Source organism: Apteryx mantelli, chromosome 2, assembly GCF_036417845.1.
Source record: "Apteryx mantelli isolate bAptMan1 chromosome 2, bAptMan1.hap1, whole genome shotgun sequence".
NCBI classification, from domain to species: domain Eukaryota; kingdom Metazoa; phylum Chordata; class Aves; order Apterygiformes; family Apterygidae; genus Apteryx; species Apteryx mantelli.
In genome coordinates, this window is record NC_089979.1 from 168449433 (window position 1) to 168473581 (window position 24149).

The following is a 24149-nucleotide window of genomic DNA, read 5'->3' on the forward strand; positions in this document are numbered from 1 at the left end:
CTGTACCATCAAAGAACTTTCTCAAGGGAGTATACTGCATATATTATACAGAACTTCTTCACTGCCTTAATATTCATGTTTAGGGGATTACATAACAGACCCCTTGGAAACAATGCATCTGTGCAGGATTTTACCTTGAACAAGGATCTTTCCTAACGTACTGGTACTTCCAGCAGGACTGGAAGCAAAGCACATGTACTGTCCTGAGTCACTGCCTGCTAGGTTGTCCAAGATCAGTGTGCACGAACCATCAGGATCATCTATTATAATGTGATGGGGATCCACCTCCACTGGCTTCCCATCTTAAAGACACAGGGGGGAAAAAAAAGTCTTAGTAAATAGTTTGGTATCAATTACGTTTTCTCCCTAGGAATTGCATCCAGCTCTTTTGTCAGAGGTCCAAGAGCTGTATTTGTTTTCTGCAGCTGAACCTGGTAGTTGAGCAACGAGCTCATCCTCCTCCAGCTCTCTGCAGTACATCCTGTGAACAAAGCACTGCTCCAAGTCACACTCTGCTCTGTTGGGGGATCTCATTCATCATCAATCCTCATTTAAAAATGAAACTCTCCCAAAGTATGTGCTGTGCAGTTGAAGCTCTTACTTGCTACCAAGTGCAGTAAAAGAAACACTTATAAAGAGACTGCAAGCACGCAGAACATATTTTTACGAGGTGTGAACTTATTGCAAAGCTGTTTCCCCTGCAATATAGTTACGCTGAGAAAAGGAATGTGTCCACAGAGCTGCCTGTGTTATCGCATAGAAGGGTCCGAGCTAGTGTAACAAGTTACTCATTTCCAAGAAGTTGTTTAACTGCAACAAGATGTGGCTTCGTAGGGACTTATCTGCAAACCTGAAAAGCAGGGTACATTAAGTCACAGGAAGGTCCATGCTACTGCAGCTTGGTTGCCTAGTAGCTAACTTCTTTAAAGCTAGACTCAGGTGTCTCCCAGTGATCAGCTTACAGATTATCCACTGACAACTTCACAAAGAGCAATATGCACAGAGCACAGTCTTGGAATACGCATTTCGTGGCAATATGACTTGCTGCTTATACCTTTATACCAGCAGACGGATGGCTTGGGAGCTCCTGTAATTTCGCAAGCCAGCTTGACTGTCTCTCCCAGCTCAGCTGTACAGACTGCCAGTTCTTCCTCAAAGTCCGGCGGTACTGAAACATCAGAATAAGCATGTCAGGCCTGAGGAGGGGGCTTCGTCCACAGAATGCCTATTGCAAAATAAAGTAACAATAGGCAGAATTTTTGCAGAACTGTGAGGTTCAGAATGGGAACCAGAAAAGAAAATTTTAGCAAGTAATGACTTTCAAGGTGACGTGCTGTTCTTGCTTATTTGAGAATAAGTTGAGCCTGCCAAAAGTTGCTTGTTGGCTTTAGAGATGGGACGTAAAAATCCTGGATTTGTTGCTGATCTGGAAGTATTTTAGGCCATGATTTTAATAAGCACATCCATTATTCAGACACCACACAGCTGTCACAGTTAAGTTAATTCCCCAGTTAATGTGCACCGCTGATAACGAAACCAATATTCTGTTGCTCTGTATGCAGCAAAGTCTATGCTTTGTTAAGAGACTTTTGATTTATTCCTACCACAAGAAGCTATGTAAAATTATTTTGATAGTCTTCCTAATTAGAACACCACTAAAAGCTTAAAAATAAACTGCCCAGACTTGTTTTCAGTGCATATACACCAAAAACAGATCTCTTTCAGATTTCTAAGAAGCCAGATTGACTTATGCAGTAAAGGACATAATTTCTAGCTCCTATCTGGACAATATGGATTTAATATCCTCCTGATAAATTCTGCGGACACAAAATTGGCGTAGTATTAAATGACAGTGAGGATGAAGCAGCCTGGATGACAAAATAAAAATCCAAAGCAAAGCCATGTGTCCCGATAAAACAAAGTAAGCCAGAACTCTGGAATGGAGGACTCAATACCCAACAAAATCACACTGGTACCAGTAGGTCTCTGGGTCAGGTCTCGGGACTCTTCCCACTGGAGTCTGATGCTTTTCATGGAGTGGGACTGTGGTTTTGTCCCCAAATTCTGTCGTCAGTTACCCTTCTGCAATCCCTGCCAGATCAAATGCCTCTCTAGTGACAACTCTGCAATTTGTTAAAACTTCTAAAACACACTGTTGTCCTATGCTGACAAAGGTGCCTGCCCCAGCTCAGGTGAAGCAGCTACGATCGTTCCACCTGAAGCACACTTGCTGCCTAGTCATGCGAGTTGTTATTTATGGCAGTCTGTGATGTGACTGAAGGAAAACCTCTAACCCTAGTTTAGTTTTTGAGGTGGCAGATGACCCTAGAAGGTTCTCTCCCTCCTAGCAACAAAATCGCCTTCCTGAGTCAGGGAGACATCCCCAAGGCAGCACTGGGAGGTTCACGCCATCTCGGGCTGTACTCACTCCAGACAGGCTGACTGATCCGCTCCTGGATGCCACAGATTTCCTTCACCCAGGAATTCTTGATGTTCACTGTACGCGCCTGAAGGAGGTACTTGCGGACTGAGTCTTCTCGTTCGTGCCAGATTTCAAATGCCCGGTCATCTCCTTCCACAAAGTCATTCACGTCTATGTTGTTCAGCTGTGTAACAACAGGAGCAGAAGAACGTCAACACCTTTTTTTTTTTTCTTTTTACTTAGAGATGATTTTTGGCCACTACCTCGCTCCCCACAGTAATCCCAGAGTTCAGGAAAGTTCAGATCTGGACCTAGTCTTTGTGGACCACAACCATCTTCAATAAAAGTTTAAAATGGAAATAACTATTTGACACCAGCAAGTCTCCTACTTCCAGAATATATTCCCTTCAGTGGACTTGAGTCACGCGTAAGTCCCATTAAAGTTATATTAGATGCTCCAACAGCAAAAGGGGAAATAGTGATAATTTACACTGCTTTTAAAGATTCTTCAGACTGCACGAGCGATGCAAAGTGGCAGTGGCCGAAGAGCAATCAGGATTTCTTTGCAATCCTTTTTCCAGTACACCTGGCTTTCCGAATAGCAAATAGACATTCTCCCATTTTCCGTCTGGGAGTAATTATCACATTTCAGGAAAACAACAGCCAGAATTAAAGGGTATTCCAAGAGCACAGCGCTGTTGGGCTGACATCAGCACCAAGGAACACCACAGTCGGGCACTACATGAAAAGAAATTACACAGCAGTTGCACTCTGGACAAAGCGTCCTTTTTTGCAGGGGGGACGGGAGGAACAGCCTGTGAATATCAGTGATGACAGTGGTAAGTATTTTTAGAAGGCCCTGACTGGGGCTAGGTCCAGAAATCCACTTTTTTGTTTGTTTGTTTTAACTGGAGCTGAGCATCTAATGCCCTAGGGAAACTCTATGTGCAATTTCGTACAGTTTTAATCTGGGCCCTGAATTTTTGAAGATGAGCTGGTCGCATTGACTTCTAAACAGGAATTGGCTTCAGGAAAGGACGTAACCAGCAGAGAGGAGCTAGTGGAAATGTAGCACATAATTGAAACAACGTTTTCTCCAGTTTACTACCAATCCTACAGACTGCGAATACCAAAGATCTACGAACTCTAGCAAATGCTATAGACAGCACCCCAACCAAAATTCACATCAATTTCATGTAATTAATTAACACACTTTAGCTGTAAACTCATTGCTGCACAGTAAAAATCTGCCTGGGCTTCTGATGATGTCTGACATGTTTCCAACAGTGCTAACAGAGGGATTTGGGGACAGACAGAGACTTTACTTGCGCTTCACAGGCTTTCAGAAACAAAGACATAGTTTGAAAGAATTAGTGAAATGTTCTAGTTTTAGATGACCAGAAGCTGGACATAAAAGTCCTCAATGACAGAGAGATGCTCTAGGTGAGGAGGTAAGGAACAGACCTTCATTATGTTCTTGAAGATGTAACTGTACGTGTCTGTTTTCGTGTCCCGCTTTGGTTTGCAGATCACTATATAATTCTTGAAGAGGAAGACATGTCTTTTGTGTCCTTTCCAAGCCATTCTGGCTCCTGGAGCTCCTTCCCACACAATGAAGTGGCCCTGATGGGAAAAAGAAGGAAGACCACTTAGCCATAACTGGAATAATTACCGTGGTGGCTCACCATCATCTTCCAGCCAACAGATAACAAATGTTTACTGTTACATCCTCATCTTAAGCACTTTGTTTTCATTACAACACAGCAGATTGTTTCTAATGCTAAAGGTGATGCATGAGACTGACAGCACTGAGACATGGGCACACAGTGGTCATCATTGCATTGGCCTTTAAATGATATTCTTTCCTGTCAGATAAATACAGAACTCAAGTCCAGTTGTCTCAGGTAGGCAGACTCCTCCAGTACTGATACTAACGGAAAATTTATACTGAAAATGCCTAGTGAGCATCTAACTCCTCAGCAATCAACACAAAAAACCCCACTGATGCCAGTAAGCTCAGGAGTTGGACCACGTACCTGGCCCATAAGGGGAGAGAAGGGGCAATAAATAAAATGCTTAAAAATCACGTATGGACCAAACCAAATCTCCTCCTGTTGGTGAGCGGCTCGCAAAGGCAAATAACTACATTATGTGTGAAGTGGCCCATAAGCTCTGGTACTTCAAATCTTCATCAAACCAGTAGGTTTGACATCTCTCACATGTACAGGGATGCATCACATATTGAACAATAAAAAAGGCAATAAGGAAATACTCTGTTCAGATATAATTCGTAAAGGAGCTTCTTTTAGGACCAAAGGCTACTTGGAAATTACTGAAGGCACATGCAGCAATAAAACGGAGTGAGAAATTCCAAGTACCTGTCGGATAGGTTCACCAAGGCTTTCCAAGGTCCCTGGATAATTCTCAATGAGCGAGACATGGAGGTTGTTTTCCGCTCTTCGGGTGAGTGCAGATACAACGGCATAAGCCTGCTCCAGCAAGGCACAGTTTTGGCTATTTCTTGCTTTGTTTCGGATTAATTCCTGTAGATGAATGGAGTCAATGTTACAGGGCAGATGTTTGTCTTTAAAAAAAAGGGGCAGGGGGGAGCATTTCCTTGATACCAGAAGAGGTTCCCAGACATCAAACTGTCCTCCAGCTCTTGCATCTGAGCAACTTTTACCCCATTCTCTCACTGTGTGCTCTTTAGCTACCAAATCCTCTTTTTTCCAGCCCATTCTGGGGCCTCCCTGACTATCCATCCTAGCTTTTCCCTGCACCAATTGATACTGAACAAAGACAAAGCTGAAGCGTATACCAGACATGCTTCAGTGATGAAAAAATAAATAAATAAATAAAACCCCCAAAGCAATCCTAAATGTATCTATTGTATTTGTCTTGCCCTTACCCTGCCGATGATACGAGGCATGCAACTCATGTGGCAGTGCTAAAAACACAATAGATATTTGGTAAAATTAAGAAAGGATGGAAAAAATAGGAAACGGCATTATTTCTTCTCACATTTGTTCCTACTGTCCTCTCTCAGCAATGGCGACATGGGAAGCTCCCATGCTCGCTCTCATTTCCAAGAGACCATTAGCTTTGGTGTTTGTGCTCAGGGGCAGGGGTTCAAAATTAGAAAATTAATTTGAACCTTCTTCAAATGATCCAAGTTAGAACACGTAACAATTTTGGCACTTTTCCAATATTTGGATATCCTAATGCTATTTCCCATGAAAAATACTATAAAAATGTTATTTTGAAAAATGTTTTTTTGTGGTACGGGCCAGAACCTGAAACTGTAGGACAGATGAAAGCTGTGAGAGGTGAAACAGTTCATGACGGTAAAATGGTGTAAAGCTTTTCAGAAAACAGAACTTTGTCTAATCTTACCATAACGTGTATATGAAATACAAGGAGGGAACTGCTAAGTCAGTATCTTACAGTCTGGAAATTGCTTATTTTTATAACAGATCTGTTGCTGAGTGTGTAGCAATTTCTCCTTGTTATGGATATATACATACACACACATATATATATGTGTGTATATGTATATGTATGTACATATCCATACCTACATGTATAAACATTTTACGTGTATGTGCGTTTGCGCGCGCACATGTACATATATTTAAAGATCATTCGGATAAAGCTTGTTGATCTTTATGGAGTTGGAAACTGTGAACCTCTCCCTGAATTCATATTTACAGAACGCTTTAGAGATCACCATCACTGGTCCAAATTACAGTCCTTCTCACTCAAACATCTTTCAAGCGGAGTTACAACAGGATGAACACAGAGAATATGAAAGGAGAATGAAGTCTTTTTCCTCAGAGGCTACACCAAGCAGAACATAAGCCTATTAGATAAAAGTGTGTAACAAAAGCTCCTACCTTGATAATAGTCTGATACTGCTGGATCCTATTTATGGGTTTTTCCAGGTAGTGCTGCAGTGGTGGGATAAGTGGCTGCGAAGGATCTTCAGTAGCTAAAATTTCCTCTGTGTATCTCTAAAGAAATATATACAAGAATGAGGAAAGATTGAGATAAAGTTTTAGAGAAACTAAAATTTAGAGTTTGACTTTTTTATATGACTAATAGCATTTCCTCGAGTTCCTATATTTAATACAACTTTCACCATATACTGTTAACAGTGACATAATCATGTACATATTCATATCTATATAATCTTTATAATATTCATAAGGACATACTGATTGTGTCTACTAGGAAGAGCTAGACAGTAAATACAAAACTACTGTATTTAACAATGATTTCCCATGAAAATATTTAATAATCCTCTTTGGGATCATATTTGAATTAATGCCTATATTTCACGATACAGTGGGTTATTGGATGCACGTTCGGTAGGTACTTGGGCTACTGTTTTACCTTGTAGAAATCCTGGACAGCTTTGCTGACAACAACTGACTCAGCCTGTATCCGCCCCACCAGGTACTGGATGTACTTATCAAACTCTGCCTCGTGCTTAATAAAGCACATGGCCACGTCATCATCAGTGTCACATTTCTGCAAGTCTCGGAGGTAGACACTGCAGAAGGGAAAAAAAAGACCTCTGAGGATCAGGTGATGGAATAAGGCTAGCACACCGTCCCAGCAGCCAGACTTTTAAACCAGGCAATCTCAGGTTAATACAGATTAAAGGAAGGACTGAGGGAATGAAGGATATTGCCGTGTTTAACACTTCTCAATTAAATTCACTCAAAAGGGTAAGAAATAAGCAGGACATGAGAAGTCTTGAAGCCCTGGGGACTATTACAGGAGTCCCAGCCCTGTGCTCTGACTTAAGCAATGCCATCATATCTCATCCTAAAATGCCCATCGACTCTTTTACACCCCAAAACTGTCAGTGCTCCACATCCTTTATAGCCTCCATAGTTACTGTAGCTCTGACACCAGGTACAGAAGCTATCCTTCTGTCTCAAATGAAGAGATGCCCACCTGGAATGGAAACGAGCAATATCATCGATGTTTCTGAAGATGGTGGATTTCTGACTGGAAACAGCTCCTGGGACGTTGCGACAGGTCTCAGTGTACTTGAGGTGATGAGTCTGGAAGAACTGTAAATCTTGAATGTAATCCTCTTCTGAGATCAGCAACTCCTGAATAACAATGCTGAAGGGGAGACAAACAGGTGATAAGAAAGCGCAGAACAATCAGCACAATTATTTTTGACATGTCTCTAAAACAGAGATGAACATTTGGTCAGAGGACTCCTTTGAGTAGGTTGACTAGATCTCCCTGGACTATAAAGGGATTTTAGACACTCTGCTTACAGATAGGCACCTACATTACAGACATCTACAGCTGGGCCAGATGAAACTGAGTGCGAGCAACAGGAGGACCTATGTAGAGTAGACAGCAGCAACTTAGATGGCACGTTATGGAACCAGCAAGATGTTACAGAGGCAAATATCTCTATGACAGCACACTCAGTAGCGCGCTGCACTGCAAGGGAGTAATACACAGCTGAGCAATACAAGTTTGTAGCAGGTCTTCCTAGAGCACTTCCACTCCCTCTTTAGACATCGTGCTCAAATCCAGAGCATCCCAAAGTACAGAGGTACTTAAAAGAGACAACACAAGTTTAAGATTTTTGTGAAATCGGAGAGCCTCCAGAAGGACATCACGGAAAATCCTCCTTTCAAGCCCACCTTCCAGTATGATTTCAATTGGCTGAAATTTTTCCAAGCTGAAATCACTGGCAAAGCAAAAGTTGCGAGAATCAAGTGAGGGAAAAGGGAGATGGCAGGCCTCAGTGATACAGAAAGGGTGACTCAGGCGGGACCTAGACACCAACATTCATGTTAGTTCAAACAGCAGCAAGGCTAAGCGGTGCCTGTACAATCCGACAAGTGCTTACGTCAGCTTCCTTTTGTATTCATCTTCAGAAACGCATTCTCCAGGGAATTCGGGAGCTTCTGTTGATCCCCACTCTGGTGACAACTACAATACAAGAGAAAGGACATGTTATTCTTCTCGGTTAACAGTGCTTTTGCCAATACGCACAGAGGAATATCCCTCAAAGACCCCTAATCCCTCAGCAATCCCTAATGCAGCAGTGTGAAACTTCTTTCTTGCTTGCTGGAGACTGATTAGGTCTTTCAAGCCCAGGCACCCCTCCACACACACAAAAACATAGTCTAATCAAAACATGAAAAAGCCCCATCATGTTACAGACCCCTTCAATGACCTCCTCACCCTTCACTTCAGTTTAGAGGGATGGCTCTAAACTGCAGGAGAAAGAAGCAATTTTACATGAAAAATAAACATAGGACGATCAATTACCTTTAATTTCTTGTCCAGATAAGCTGGAGATACCCAGCCCTGTCGGGAGGGGCTCGATTTTGTGGGTTTAGTCCTGACTAGCCACTTCAGTGGATGAGCTGAATCAAGGACTTCCACATATTGCCCTTCCTTCAAAGTGATGGCCTCCTTGTCAGGAGCAGCAGGCACAAAGTCAGCGGTGACCATGTAGACGTCAAAGATCTGCACGCATGAAATGACAGTTATTTTGAGCTCTGAAAAGGGAATACAATACCATATCGCCTTCAGAACCTAAGTGTGCTCATCTGCGTTTAATGTTTTATTCTCCAACCCTTGTACGGCAGAGAATCACTGTTTACTTTTTACAAGGTGGCAAACTAAGTCTCAGAAAGGCTCTGGACATATTTTCAAAACATTCTGCAGTATCTTGGATTTACATCATGAAACAGTGAATTTTGCTCCCAAGTCAAAACAAACAGTGGTCCTGAAAATGTCAGAATAGGTCAACATTGCTAAAGGTTTAATTTTTTTTAAAAAACTGTTTGAAATGAACACCTAAAAAAGTTCAGATTTCCACCAAATAGTCATTTTTCACAGGAACAACTTCTCAATAAAATTCTTCTGACAAACTCTATCTGAGGCTGCAGAAAATCAAGCTCTGACTTTCTGAAGCTAAGCCATGAAAAAAAGAAACAACTGCTGAATAATGGCTCTGTTTTGACCATATTGACTTGAACAATTTGTTCAAGATCACATAGTGAGCATCAGAATCTTGTTCTCCAGTGCTAGGTCTGTGCTCTGTATCACAGGGCCCATACTTAAATACCAGTCTCTACTAAAGTGAGATAGATCCCATAAAGTAGGATGGAAACACAAGCGATTGAGCATTCTAAATAACTGTTTTTCCTGGTATCAAACTGGTCCATAAAGATAACATACCTCCCCTCGGGAATCCCCATCTTCAGATTCAGAGGAGGACTCCTGAGCAATGGATGAAGGCCTGGATCGACCATGGCGAGGAGATGCAGAGGGAGTTTTGGATTCATCGTCACTATCTGCACCTGGCGCTCGAAGTGTGGCTGAAAAGCAGAGCGACAGGGCAGTGTGAAATGCAGCTCTTGTATTTGAACATGAGTCAGGTCTATACTAACTTTTAATTTAATAAAATTAAATATTTGTCGAGAAGAGCACTTGCAGCATTTAGTGCGACTGCCTATCAATATTCAGGACTGCATAAACAATTAGAATGCTTTAATGCATGAGGTTACATGCTTATCGCAGTAAAAATATCTGTACAAGAGGTATGACTTCATCTTTGCTTCAAGATAAAATCCTACTACAAGAGAATCAATCTACCACATACAAAACAAACCAGAATTTTTCATTTTAATTTAACAAATCATTAGTTTACTGCACAGCTATACACACAGTTTTCAGCCTGGACTTGATTTTAAAATCCCATTGTGAACTACAACTCAAATTAAGATGGGGAAAGCCTGCAAAGCAGGATTGCTTTCAGATTCAGCAGTGATGCATTAACTTAACAACTCGAAACACCCAAGATGCACAAAACACACTTCCATTTTTACAGTTGCCCTCCACCTCAAGTTCACATTTACTCCTGCTTATTTAATTAAATACTATATGTTTAAAAAGAACATTAGCCTTGTCAGTTTATTTTAAGAGCTTTTTTTTTTCGTTCAAAATTGTGGATGAAGATGTAGCAGCTTGGATAGGTTCTGGCTAAAAATTCTCAGACCTAAACATTCACAAATACTTATGCAGGATGACTGTCTCAGAACCCGCTTCACAAATCTCACTGATATTTAAAGATCAAATGAAACCTAAAAACAGCTTGCATCATTTTCTTATTACTTCAATTGCATTTGCCAGGTCACTTACCTTGACTTATTTTTGCAGATACCATTTCTGAGATACGGGAGGTGAGTTTCTGGAAGAACTCTTCTGTCCCAACATCGGCTAAGGAAACAGCGCTTTGGGGTACACCTTCTTTACCAGCTACACCATCAAGATCTCCTGGGAAAGAAAGAACTTTCTATTAAGCATGCAATACTTCACTGAAAAGTCAGCTTCTTTAAATAACAAAAGCTTCTCTAGAAGGAAAGTCTAATTTTCTTCACTTCTCCTGCTTCTAAACCTGTGTTTGCTCATATTTCCTCCAAATAATTCACCCCTGAACAGAGAGCAGTCCTGAAAAGTTCCAATATTTCAGGAACTTATAAGAGGAAAAAGAACAAAAATAGGTGGTGATAATGAAATATGTAGACAAGCCGAGCTGCAGATATGGAAGGTAGGAGTAGTTCATATAAAATAGCTTCTCTTACCTATTCTTGCTTCAGAGGGATGAACAGCTCTGGAAAAAGGAAAAAAAAAAAGAGTAAAGCAGGATTAGAAGTTAAAATGAAAAATCATGGCAATTTGGGTGGGATTTATGACCTTTAAAAATTATTTATTTATATCAGGCCTTTAAGGAAATAGCATCTGAGTTTTTTTTTTTTTTTTTTTTTTTTTTTTAAACTTTCAGAGAAGGATTAGGACATCTGAGCTTGTTTACGTGAAGAAACTACTACAAAGTCAGCAAGGGTATAAATTTTCATAGTACAAGCTATCTGCCCTAAATCTCTGCACAATGCTGTCAGTACACAGGAAGCACGAGGAAGCTCACTCCACTTTCACAAAGCAATAAATTACATATCTCCAAATATGCCTAATAAAGGCCAGGTACATCCATGTGCGAGATTGCAGTGGAAGAGCTGATTTCACACTGGAGCTTTCTTCATAGCAAATTCCCCGTGCAGACAGTCCCCCAAATCAGCCATAAAACTCCAATGTTAACAGGCAAGCTTGATGCTGTAATAAATAACGTTTCGGTTGAAAGCTACCAAGTTTTATCAAGATTGTAGCAAACAGAACATTTGTAGAGTAATATCAGCTATAAACCCTTGGTAAGTACAGACTAGTGCCAATTAGGCCAAGTAGGACTAATTTCCTCTGGTTTTCACTTAAGATCCTTTTGTAGGCAATGGAGAGAGAGACAGACGGACACTTCCAGAGAGCAAACAGACCCTTAGGAAGGGAAATTCATCCTCTGGGAGTGCCCATCGCTCTCCATTGGCTCCAGAAGTCCGGTCAAGTCTTTTAGGCTGGATATATTCTAGAAGTGAAAGTGTGCTTAAGTGGATCCCACTCTTCAGAACGTGCTTCAAGCTGGGCAGAAAAACACTTACCCCAGGGTGGTCATTATGGCTTCTGATACCATCACGCGCTCCTGGGTCAGAACTTCAGCCTCTTTCACTGCAAGATCAGGGTTTATCGTTAGAGGACAGAAAACAAAGAGTATTTTTTTATGTATTTACTGTGGGGCACATTTTCTAGACATGGATTCCTGGAAATACCAGAGTAGTGAAGCTGTCCTGCTAGCAGCTCCTGACCCAGGGCACAAACTCCCACTCATATGATGCAAACACACTTCGTTCCCCTCCCTGTCCATACAGATGCATTTCTCCACCCTGCTAGGTTACGATTTGTGTCATTTCCTTATCAGTCACATTTATTTTTCTCTTAGCCACTGCATGAAAGGCAACGCAGAAAATGTGCTTCTACTGCAAGAAAGACTTACCATCTGCAACTTCTAGGGTGGCAGTGCAGATGGACTGGCCAGCCTTGTTGGTAGCAATGTATGTGTACAGCCCACTGTATTTCTTTTTAACATCCAACAGGATTAGACTGTGATGCATGTTTGAACTGGCGAGTTTATACCCAGGAGCGTTGGGTTTGATCCAAAGGATGTCTTCCTGAGACTCTTCTTTCAGCCAAGTGATAGTTGGCAGTGGATATCCTAAAGGAAAACGAATACAAGGAGCTCTAATTTTCCTAACAGTGTTACTCCTTTCTTACAAGCCTCAAGAGCCATGCTGTAACGAATGCTGCTTTTGACCTGTTTTGTGATCCTTTTACAGCAGTAACAGTCGCAATATACAATGAAGGAACACAGACCTTTCTACAGCACACTCCTCTAAGGACATTAAAGCACTGTATAAAACCAGTTAACCAACATATCTTCGTAAGACTAGTAACTATTATTATGCTTGTTTTTATAGATAGGAAAATGGAAGTGAAGTTGAGTTGGATGCTTTGCTATGAGGCACACGAAGTCTCTTACAAAGTCGGGACTAGCGCCCCGGACTTCAGATTCAATACGCTAGATCAAGTTACAGTGAATTGGCCCAAAGAGAGACAAGAATGCGTCATGAAACTATGCCATTTAATTGTTATGTAGCTAGACCACTTACCTTCAACTTTTACAGAAAATGTGATGCTTGCACCTTTCTTAACCTTTTTATTAGTAAATCTTTCCAGGAACCTTGGTGGTATCAGCTGCTCATGGGCATCTGAAAACGACATTATTGGTGAAACATGGTTACACCTTCTGTGTGAGTTAAGACTACCTGAAAAATTTCTAGGGGTTCTGTTACCATCTGCTATGGAGCCTCTCACCTGTTTCTGGTGGTTCTTCTTTCTCATCAGGTCCTGTGAAACAGGGAAGAAAAACAAAATTACAAATATGTTTCTGTCCATGAGTTTCAAAGAAAAAAACGTGATTCCAGGGGATTACTCACCGCAGGACACACTGCACAGAAATATTAGTTCTGTTAAAAAGTTATGCTTTTTCTAAAGTATATTTATGAATAAAAATGCTAAGAATAGTCATATAGCATGGGAATGGATTTTGTTTCAGTTTTCCATTACTAATATTACACATGCTTACAAAGATAATTTTCATAAACTACAACTCACCCCTACCAAGCTCACCTAATTAGTAATTCCAGAAGAATTATGCTAATAAATACAAATACACATAATCATCTCTGCAAACACCTACTTCCACAACTCTCAAAATTTGTTAGTATTGCTGCAGTGTCTTACTGGAACAGCCACAAGTTCGATTCGCAGAAGGCCCTCAGTTTTAGTAAAATTAACTGTTAAAGTTGGTGAAGTTAGGCAGGAATGAAATCTGTGTACTTGAGACCACAATCAGGCCTTGGAGAAGCGACATGTCTAACCTTAGGGGTACACTGTAAACTTACAGGTGAACTAAGAATAAGATACATCATGTTTTAACCACAGACTTCCTCATCTCCCTTGACTTACATTGGTAGGCTTTTTCAAGAACAACCACCATATAAAACAGAGTGAGTCATTGGAATAAAGATAATCAGGAGCCAGGACATGCCAAAAAAATCTACCTTTGACTACCAGCCTGGCTGATGAATATGCGGAACCAGCAGAGTTAATGACAAATATTGAGTATTGGCCAGCATCAGCCTTGGTGACATTGAGAATTTCCAGGGAGTGGAATTCTCTTTTATCAATCTTCAGGATACGGTCCGAGGCACTTAGTGGCTGTCCATCTTTGAACCAATAGAGGCGAGGCTCTGGGTACCCTGCAGGCAGCAATTACAGATGCAGAGAACGGAACGTATTAGCAGTGACCATTTTGGAGCATCTCCACCCAACCACATGCTTCAGAACAGTCGAGGAAACCTCAGATCTGCCCAGTGCTATCGTTTTGAGGGTTCGCCCCGTTAGAAATCACTGCCAAATTTATTCAATTCTATTTGTTTGTTGAAGGTTTTTTTCCTTTCTCTTCATTTTCTGACACTCTCTGTACTTGCTGCATATCCAAATACCTTCCAGGTTCGAAAGGTAATGCTCAGGCCCGATTTGCAACATACACAAAGCCAAACACTGAAATCCCTAGCGAAGCAAAATGTGGACCTAAGTCACCCTTGGTTTGTATCACAACTTCAACACCCGCTCCAAGGACACTGAAGGCAAAACAGCTCTCGCCATTTTAATAGGCAGCAATAGGAAAAGCAGGAGAATCCCTACCTCTCCCTACCACTGAGAGCAGAAAGAAGTTTTTGCAGTTTTTAGCCTGTAGCAGCGACTCCCTCATAACAGGGTAAGACAATGCTGCAGAGAGGGAAGATGAGTCTAGGACTCATCACTAGTTCCTAGCCCAGGACTGTTTCATTTATTAAAGTGAATAAAGAGATATTCTCGCTTTTTCATTCCTTATTGCTTCTGCATAACTAGTGTGCTCAGAGAATTACAGGACTCAGTTTTCAGCAACATATGCCTGTAATTATGCCTGCAGATATGGGCACAAAATAGGCCACTTTATCTGCCTATGTCCGCTGCAGAACCCAAGGTTCATCAGCACATACATCATCTTCTAGCTGGCTTATGCAAAAATGGTGCAAGATGAACAGACTGGGAGCACAACTGCGGAAGAGCGCATCAGAAAACCTTGTCCAGCACTTCGCTCCGACAGCAAACCTGGAACAACACAAAGTGTTGTGGCCTCCCCTCACCTTTCGCTTTCAGGTGAAATTTTGCCAAAGATGCTCCAGGTGCCACGTGAATATCATGAAGCTCATCGAGGATCTGAGGCAGTTGCTCCTCTTCAGTGGTAGACTCCTCCTGCTCGCGGCTAAGAAGCAATTAGAGGTAGAAAGAAGAAAGTCACCGAGACAGCAAAGGGTTAAGGAAATCAGGATCACCTATTTCAGGTTAATTCATTCTGTGCGTTTTGTCATCACAACAGCACATGCAGTACTATATATCATTAAAAGCAGTGGAGAAATCCCCAGGCTCGCTTGAAAGCAGCAGGGCAAATTAGCCCATGATAAATGTCCAGCTGCAGTAGTTACTCTAACTGGAATCTCATCTCATCTGACTGTTCCTTATTACATTAAACTGGCCCTGCCAGGTACAGCAAAAACAGACTCAGTATTTCCACGCAGAAAGCAACATTACAGAAATATATTGATCTTACCGAGTCAGAAGTTACAAAGAACTAGAGTTAGATTTACCTTGAAATATACTCTTTGGCACTGTAGTAGGAGGAAGTCTCTGTTGCATCTGCTGCTGTCTCATAGTCAGTGCTGGTCACTGTTAAAGAGAAAAAATATTTTAGATAATCTGAAGTTTGAAATTATTTCATCTTATAATAATTACAGCAATTAGAGCTAACAGTTTCCAAACTCGGAGGAATAGTTTTTGCTGATCTCCCTTATTAAAAATCCATTATTTCACCTACACAACCATTGCACCATGGCGGTGTTTCCAAAGGTAGCTAACTATCGCTCCTTTCAAGATCCAACACGGATGCTTCAGGAGATAGTCAGAAGGGCTTCCTAAGGGGAACATCCAGGCCACCTTCTCTGTCGCCTCTCTGGTGTTCAGAGCCTCAGAGAAATCCCAGCGAACTGGGTATGGTCTATAGTAAGATGTTTCTCTGACCTTTAGGAATAACTGGGCTCTGCTCTGCAACTGAGCAGCTCACCCATACTAGTGACATCCACGTTGTCCTTATAATTAACACTTGTACCATCATTATCATTTTATTAACACATTTACAATATCCTAGCAGAAACATTTTAAAAAGTAGCTTGATAGCACTTCCATATTTCTTCATTTTGCTTGTAGAAACTGTTCAGTCAGCCAATCCAGAATAATATATGCTCTTTAGTAAAAGGGCATCCACAGCACTCTAAGAACCAGACTCAGTTGAAAAGCTGCATTTCTGGTGCAAAGAAAATTTTGGAGGCTTTTCCCCCCCATTTGTTGGGGGGAACCCAAGAGGTTCATTTTTTAAAAAAATGTAAATAGCATTTTTCTTAAAAAATATTTATCCCCCTCTAAGCATGACCCCTTCCCTCTGGCTTTCCTACAGTTATTTTGAGACTTACAGTCCACTCGAAGCTCAGCTTTGGTTGAAGCAACACCCATGTTGTTTTCAGCAAGACAACGGTAAACACCCATGTCAGCAGGGACCACAGCCGTGATGATCAGCTGATGGCACCCTTCCTGGTCCTCGCTGATCATGTAATGGTCATTTTCTTCAATTGCTTTCCCATCCTTGAACCAGCGAACCGTGGGGAGAGGTTTGCCAATGACAATACAGTCAAAGCTGACTGGATATCCGTCTTGGACCTCTTGGTTTTGAAGCTCAGTCATGAACATGGGGGCTAAATCCAGGGTAGTTAGGGGAGAAGAAAGGAAAAACTGGGTTGCGTTAGATGTATTTTAGGAGCGCTTCTGCCCAGTGCCAGAAGACTTCTGCTTCGCGGGTTTTTAAATAACAGAGTGATATCTTTTCTCCATGACAATAAAGGTCAAGTAGAAACTCCCTGACAAACACTAAGAAAAAATTCCCCTGGACTGCCAAAAGTATTGAAATCTCACAGCTGCAAACTATATATCACCTCAGTTCTTCCCCTTGACAAAATGTCTTTTGTCCCTCTTTAAGGGCTGTTCTGAAAACTGTTTAATTAACTTAAGCATAGCAATAAAAGCATTTATAGCTATATTATTATAATAGTGGAAATTGCTACTACAAAAGCATCTTTACAGAAAAGTGAGAATTTTGCAACCCCCTGCTCCAGCACTGACTTCCCTCCTCTCCCCAAAAATGAAAAAGAAAGAAAAATTTCATCTATTTTTTCAAAAGTGCAAAGATTTCCAGAAAATATCTGCATGAAATGAAAAACAAAGGTTTAAGTTATTCACAAGTAAAAAAATAACATCCTGACCTGCTCCAGATACCTTTTTCAAAGAAAGAACGAGCTTGCTTTACTCACCTGTATCAGAAGTCAGTAAAGGTGGGGGAGGTCTTGCTACTGGTGGTACAAACTTCCCGACGGCGGGTGGTGTTGCTTTCCCAATACGCAATTCCATTTTTTTAGGGCCTTGTTCCAAAATGTCAATTTCCACAGGGATTCCCAGGGCACCAAACATCTCTCTGAATCGAGTGGCTGCAGTTTTTGCCTCAGACAAGATTTCAAACTTGATGTAGATGTACTGGTCATCCTCACGATACGTCTGATGGTCCACCACCTCTACGTCCCCTTCATCTGCACTGACAAAGAGCTCTTCCTCCACGTCAGATATCTCCGTTGAGATCTTGGCCTTGAAGAGTCTGTGAAGTCTCCTTCCTGCTTTACGGAAAGCATCATCCAGCTCACTGCCAGACGAGCTCTCAGTCTCACTGTCAGTGGTATGTTTAACTTGCTTCTCTTTACGAACAAGTTGAGGTTCCTGACTGCCGATCGTCACCTTAGCACTGTGTGAAACTTTGCCAAATTTATTAGATGCCTCGCACGTGTATTTACCCGCATCTTTCATATCCAGGCCAGTGATAATCAAAGAGCAGGTCCCATCACTGTAATTGTCTATGTGATAGTAGCGACCATCTGAAAGCTCTTCCCCGTCTTTCAGCCAACAGACTTTCATGTCACTTTTGCTGTGGGCCACACACTCAAGGTGGAGAGTGCTTCCAGGCTCACCAGAGAAATCTTTGAAGGTCTCAGCAAACACTGGGCACTCCTGTTGCTTCATCTCCTTCCTGACTTTGTAGCCTTTGAAAGCAGCCTGGATCTTTACAGCTGCCTTGGTCATGGAAGGATCATCTAAATCCGTTATTTCTGGTTCAGCTGGCTTAGCAGCTGGGACCGCCACAGCAGTCTCCACACTGGATTTCTCCCACTGCTTCCATAACTTGCCTGTGGAGCCCGATTGAACCTTGCTAGTAACGCTGACACTTGTCTTCCCAGCTTTCTTGAGGTAGTTGACTAGTGAAGGAGTCCCAGCTCTAGACTCATCATCTGAACTTGTGAAAGAGAAATCTGCTTCTCCAGTCCTAGCCAGCTCGTCACATGTGGAGTATTCCTCTGAGTAACAGTGAGACATCTCTGCTTCTTCCTTCTTCAGTTCCTGAAGTTTCTCATCCTCTTCAGGCACCTCGCTGATGGGATCCAAGGTGGGCTCCCAGCTCATCCAGCGTTTCTTGGCCAGAGCTTCCCACAGCAGGTGAAGGTCTCCCTCCTGAGCAGCCTCAGGGGGCAAGCTGGGCTGGACATGTCCATCCACCAGCTCTTCCGGTTGGCTTGCGCTGGGTGCTTCCCTGGCGATCTCTTTTAGCAATGCTACAGTAGGAACTGAGGAGAATTAGATTGGTGAGATGTTAAAAGACAAAGTCTATGATTAAGCCCTGAGAAAGCACATGGAAATATCATACTAAAGTCTCGACAGAAGAATATCAGTGGCACTTAATTAAACATTAAGTTGGGAACAAAATATAAATTTAATATACTGGAACAGGTTGCTCGGAGAGGTTGTGGAGTCTCCACCTTTGGAGACATTCAAAACCCTACTGTACAAGGTCCTGAGCAACCTGCTCTAGCTGACTCTGCTTTGAGCAGGTGGGTTGGACTAGGCTATCCAGAGATGACCCTTCTTCCAACCTCAACTATCTTAGGATTCTATGCATGTACATAAAATATGGCCAAACAGCAACATTTTTTTTCTTCCTCATGCATTTGAACCCAGTAAACCAAATTCTGTCGCTCTTTATGTTCATGTCTAATTCCATTTCTTATATGCAGTCATAGTCCAAAACTGTAAGCTATCCAGCGTTTGGCTAGACTCATGTTTTGAAAACAAGAGCTTGCAATTTGGCCTTGGAAAACCCACGGAAGTGCACAAGCTATAAGGCGAGGAAGAGAAGTGAATGGAGTTCCATGTCTTTTCCCTCATTCTACTCTACACATCTGCCCAGGGCTGCAGAAAAATATTTCAATTTCAAAGACATAAACAAACACTATTTTTTAATCTCCTGATGAGTTCTCAGTTTTACTAATGCCTCCAGGGAAATGCGATGTTGATTGTGTATTGTCTGAATTACCACATAGTAAAGTTTTTGATCTCTAAAGCCTCTGCGTAAAAAAACAGTGGCTTTGTCCTTTCTGTTGCAGCTGTCTTTTATTTGTGAAATACATAAACACTCTCATGGAGAACAATAGAAGCAAAGTGCCAAAGCTTTTGCTAAAAATAATAATCATCCAGCCCAAAAGAGTATGATTCACACTTGGATATGGAAAATAACACACACAACTAGATTAACACTGATAGTCTTTCAATGGGAGACCTCAATAAGTTCTTGATCTCAAGTGAGGGCACGACAGAAATACACAGATTTTTGCTTTTGTTTTTTAAGAAATCTACCCATCACTGTTTCTTCCTCAGGTATCTTAATCTGCCCATGCATTTTAACCAATTAAACTCATTTTGTAAAGAATGAACAAACAGCTGCATTCACAATCTATCCAGTACTGTCAGGTCTTTCTCTTCGTAGTGAGATTAGTGTGATTCACTTAACCTAACTGTAGCCAACTAAAAACCAGACATTTAGTATAAGCCAATTTTCTTGGTTCCTTTTGTAGCCAAAGGAGAAAGAAGATCTAGCGTGTAGAAAAAGATGTATAACTGCAAGTGTCTCCCACGAGCTCGCACCTATGCTCCTGTTGCAATTGCTGAGTATCTAGTTAGGACAGTCAGTGGAGCACGGAAAGCAATTCAGCTCACCCTATTTTAAAGTTAGACAGGGCTCCACTGACTGTCTTGAACAGTTCTCCACTGGTTGTAATGGGAGCTGAGACATCCATCTCACATGGAAACATCTGCCTGGAGATACCTATGCTCAAATGTCTAAGTCTGACTCACTCTCTGGGACACAGTGAGTTGCCTAAACATCAGGGGGGGAAAAACATTGCCTCCCAGTGAGCTTATAGTAATAATGATCTAGTGATCATTATTAAGCTTACGGAAACAAAGAGCTATACAAAACAATCGTAGTGATTAGTTTTGGTCAGAGTTCAGCCCAGTGCATTATAAAAAGACTGTATTATTCCAACTTAACGTAATTTTCTCTCTTCTTTCAAAGTTTTGTTTTTATTCTAAGCTAGGAAGTGTTGAGGACTTTGGTGACAATGGGTATTTGTTAAGGTGGAAAATATCAGGAAAATCTTATCTGAACAGCTCAAAGCTATTACAGATTCAGAAACATACTGGGCAACACCAAACAGGGATAACAATTCTTTGTGGATTTGAGAGACAACTTGCAAAGGAAAATGAATTCAAGACCAAACTGCTGAGATGTCCCTGAGCAGAACTGATTTAAGGTCACAGGAATGCACTCTGTACCTCCAAGACACAGGCTGGTAACAGATTTGACTTCTGGAGAAACCATGCAGGTGTACGTGTCCTGATCTTCACGTTTAAATTCATGAATAATGAGTATCTGCTTTTTTCCATCAGAGAGGATTTCATATCTCCCTCCAGCTTGTATTTGTTCTTCTCCTTTGAGCCATGTCGCTGTCTCTTGGATTTCACTTGATAACTTGCACTCCAAGCGAGCCACCTCCCCTTCTGATACTGATCCTCCCACCAAAGGATGAGTGACTGTAAGTGGAGGCTCTATAATCACAAAAAAAAAAAAAAAAAAAAAAAAAAAAAAAAAAAAAGAAGGGACAAGAATTAACACAATATATCATAAACTGGCTTTAAGATGCTCCAGATTACTCTGTAGAATAACCAAACATCCCATCGTTAACTTATAGATTCTTTGACTGTTGCAGACAATCAAAGAACGTGACTGGCAGCATCCAAAGTTCACAGCTTCCAAAGATAATACCAAATTAATTGCACAAGCTCTCCCAGAGGTTAAACCAACTTCAGATAAATATATACATGCAGAAGTTGTTTCACTTTTCCTACTTCTGTATTTGGTGATCTTCATTTATCCAGCACAATGAACATTCAAGCAGCCCTAGATATCCTAGAAGATCGTAATGTTTAGAATGAGGAAGTTTTGAAGAAGTGACACAATAAAGAAAAAAAATAAAAAGAATAAAAGAGATTATTAAAAGCTGACTTCATCCCAATCTTGAAAGTAAAAGAAAACAGTATTTGCTCTCGTTCCTGAAGAATGAAAAATTCTCAAAAAGTGTAAAGATTTTCTCTAAAATTTTTTTCTATCTTCTTTACTTTGGAAGGAGTCCTGCCAATGATGTGCTGTTTGTATGACAGTGATATTCCAAATGAAGCCAAGACAAATCCATGAAACGTGCAGATGTTCAGCTGCCATTGATGGGGACCTAAAGCACACAGCTGAGCGCCCAAGAAGGAGCACAGTCCCGAACGTCACCTGCCCCTCTGCACGTTTCACCGGGGTGAGGGGATCATTGCCCAAAACGCCTTGGAGTTGTTGTAGACAAAGTGAGCGTATGCAGAGTTATCAGGTTGCAGCTGACACCCTGGAAGCTGTTATGTTGCAAAAACATCACCGTGTGCCTGAGCCCCAAGCAAAAGGGATTTTATTTATTTATTTTTTTATTAATATAGTCTCTTCCCTTTGAGGTACTTGCTGGGGACTCTGATATCACAGATGGCATCGCAAGAAAAGAAAAGAAACATTGGAAGAGCGGCTCTCCATCTCACTGTGGCTTCCAAAGTCTCACCAACAGCCACCAAAGGAACTGTCTCCTCCAGCACTCTCCTTCATGGGGGTTATTATATAAAGATATGCAAATAGTAGAACGAGAGAGAAAGATGGGTGAAGAAGACAACACCGCCCACCCACTGTGTAGGCACCCAGGGCCTCAGCTGCACCAGACGCATTCCAGCATGCCCCTTCTGCCTCATTCCATCTGACCTCCACCAGAAAAGAAACTCATGGTCACCAGACAAAACACGGATGCAGTGCAGGCCACACGATAGCTTGATGCAGTCTGGGGAAAATAAACATTGAGCCCTAACAACGCAGCAAGTTTTGCTTTGCAGCAGCCCAGAACAATTTTTCCAAGCTAGTTCTCCTGTTCTGTGTTGGCAGCACTGAAACACGTTGCAGAGTGGACTCTTCCAGGAGATCCCTGGAGCGGGTGAAGCAGGCATGCCATGCAAAACACAGGTCGACAGCAGCTCTCAGTCCTCCTGGGGGCACCTCTCCTTCTCACCTAGCTGCACCATTTGAGGGAAGTGCACCGGCTCACTGGCCCCGACTTTGTTTACAGCCGAGACGCGGAATCTGTAGGCTTCGCCCGGGGTGAGATGGTCCACCACAAACTCCGTGTTTGGAATCATGCCCTCGCTGCATGACTGCCAGCCAACACCTGGGATTTTCCTTTCAACGTTGTAGCCTAGGATGTCACAACCACCGTCGCTCAGTGGCTTGTACCAAGACAGAGTTACAGAGTGACTGTTCTTACTTAAAACTTCTGGTTCTTCGGGGGGGTCAGGGTGGGCTGAGGGCACAACAAAGTTCCAGGGATGTATAACATGAGCAATAGTGCTTTACGCTACAACAACCCGAGAGGCTTCTGCAAGCCACAAGAAGGAAGTGCAACGCATTCGGCACCCGTCTCAGTATGAAGCTGAGTGGCTACCTGCCTGTGACCACGACACACCTGCGCTGGACCGATCTATCTATGCTACTAATGACAAATAGTCATTTTCCAAGAGCCATCTCAGATACTTATGTCACACGTTATTATGACATTTTCCCGCTACTTTTTCCCACCCAGCTGAAAACAAGATGTGTGTATGGCATTTACTGAGTAAATGACCTGCCATCATATACTATAACAATCCAACAAATTATGGGGAAATAAGGTCAACAGCTGTCCTTCCTTATTTTTATTTTTTAATTTTGGAGACCCCAAACATTTCTTTCCACATGCAAACCTTGGGTGCACAGCTTCCTGTCTCTATTTACAGTCAAATTTTTACCTGAGTAGATTAGCACACCTCAAAGGGTTCTCTGCTGCCCCTGATAATTTTCCATGCACATGAACTCTAGTTCAGCTCCCTCCAGCACCCACATGTTTGCAGAGGGTGGTGCTGAACTCTCAGTAATCTGATTTTCATGAGATTCTATGTTACATTTTATGAAAGACTGCAGCTAAGGAAACCTGGTGATCATCTCTAGCCTGATCTAATTTTCATGTGATGAGGTGAACTTTTTCTGTTTGAAGAACAGAGTTGCCCAGGAGCAGCATCTTCTCAGCCTAAGAATGCTAGCTTGGGACATGAGAAACAAATCAGTGCAAAGCTTAGAAAATTTGATGCAGTACCTCAATACCAAAGTCTGAGATTTCAAGTGCCGTTGGGCTAGAAAGACAGAAACAATGTATGAACTTACCGATCACAGCCAACTTGGCGGATGCAATTGCTTCTCTGGAAGCAAAGGTCACCTCTCCAGAATGATGTGGTTGGGCTTTTTTCAGAATAAGTTCGTATTTATTTCCATCTGCTTGTACCTCCCAGTCCTCATTTGTTTGGATTTCTGTGTCATTGGAATACCAGGTAACTTCATTAATCGGCACCGCTTCACTCAGGACGCAGCTAAACGTAGCTTTGTCCCCTGGAGAGACTTCCACATCTCTGAGAGGCTGCAAGATCCGTAAGCGCCACCCTGCAGATAAAAACAGGTAATCAAGCCCTCGGGTACTGACATAAATGCCGGTAAGAGGTATTATGAGTATTTGTGTTGAATCTCTGGGCAGCCAGGCCTCCG

The 24149-nt window shown here is 41.9% G+C and overlaps 1 protein-coding gene across 1 annotated transcript in view; it reads right to left on the reverse strand.

Annotated features, from left to right (window-relative positions):
* The window catches only part of LOC136991348 (obscurin-like), a 143932-nt gene that overhangs the window by 35367 nt on the left and 84416 nt on the right, over positions 1-24149 (reverse strand). The window contains 25 exon segments of the mRNA XM_067292215.1: positions 135-302; positions 1055-1168; positions 2429-2606; positions 3887-4045; positions 4801-4965; positions 6316-6432; positions 6815-6974; positions 7385-7558; positions 8307-8389; positions 8732-8932; positions 9650-9789; positions 10613-10747; positions 11056-11084; positions 11959-12025; positions 12351-12569; positions 13024-13122; positions 13229-13261; positions 13978-14175; positions 15109-15227; positions 15610-15688; positions 16489-16767; positions 17380-18735; positions 20780-21052; positions 22591-22878; positions 23775-24047. Of these exon segments, the coding sequence (XP_067148316.1) occupies positions 135-302; positions 1055-1168; positions 2429-2606; positions 3887-4045; positions 4801-4965; positions 6316-6432; positions 6815-6974; positions 7385-7558; positions 8307-8389; positions 8732-8932; positions 9650-9789; positions 10613-10747; positions 11056-11084; positions 11959-12025; positions 12351-12569; positions 13024-13122; positions 13229-13261; positions 13978-14175; positions 15109-15227; positions 15610-15688; positions 16489-16767; positions 17380-18735; positions 20780-21052; positions 22591-22878; positions 23775-24047 (5106 nt within the window).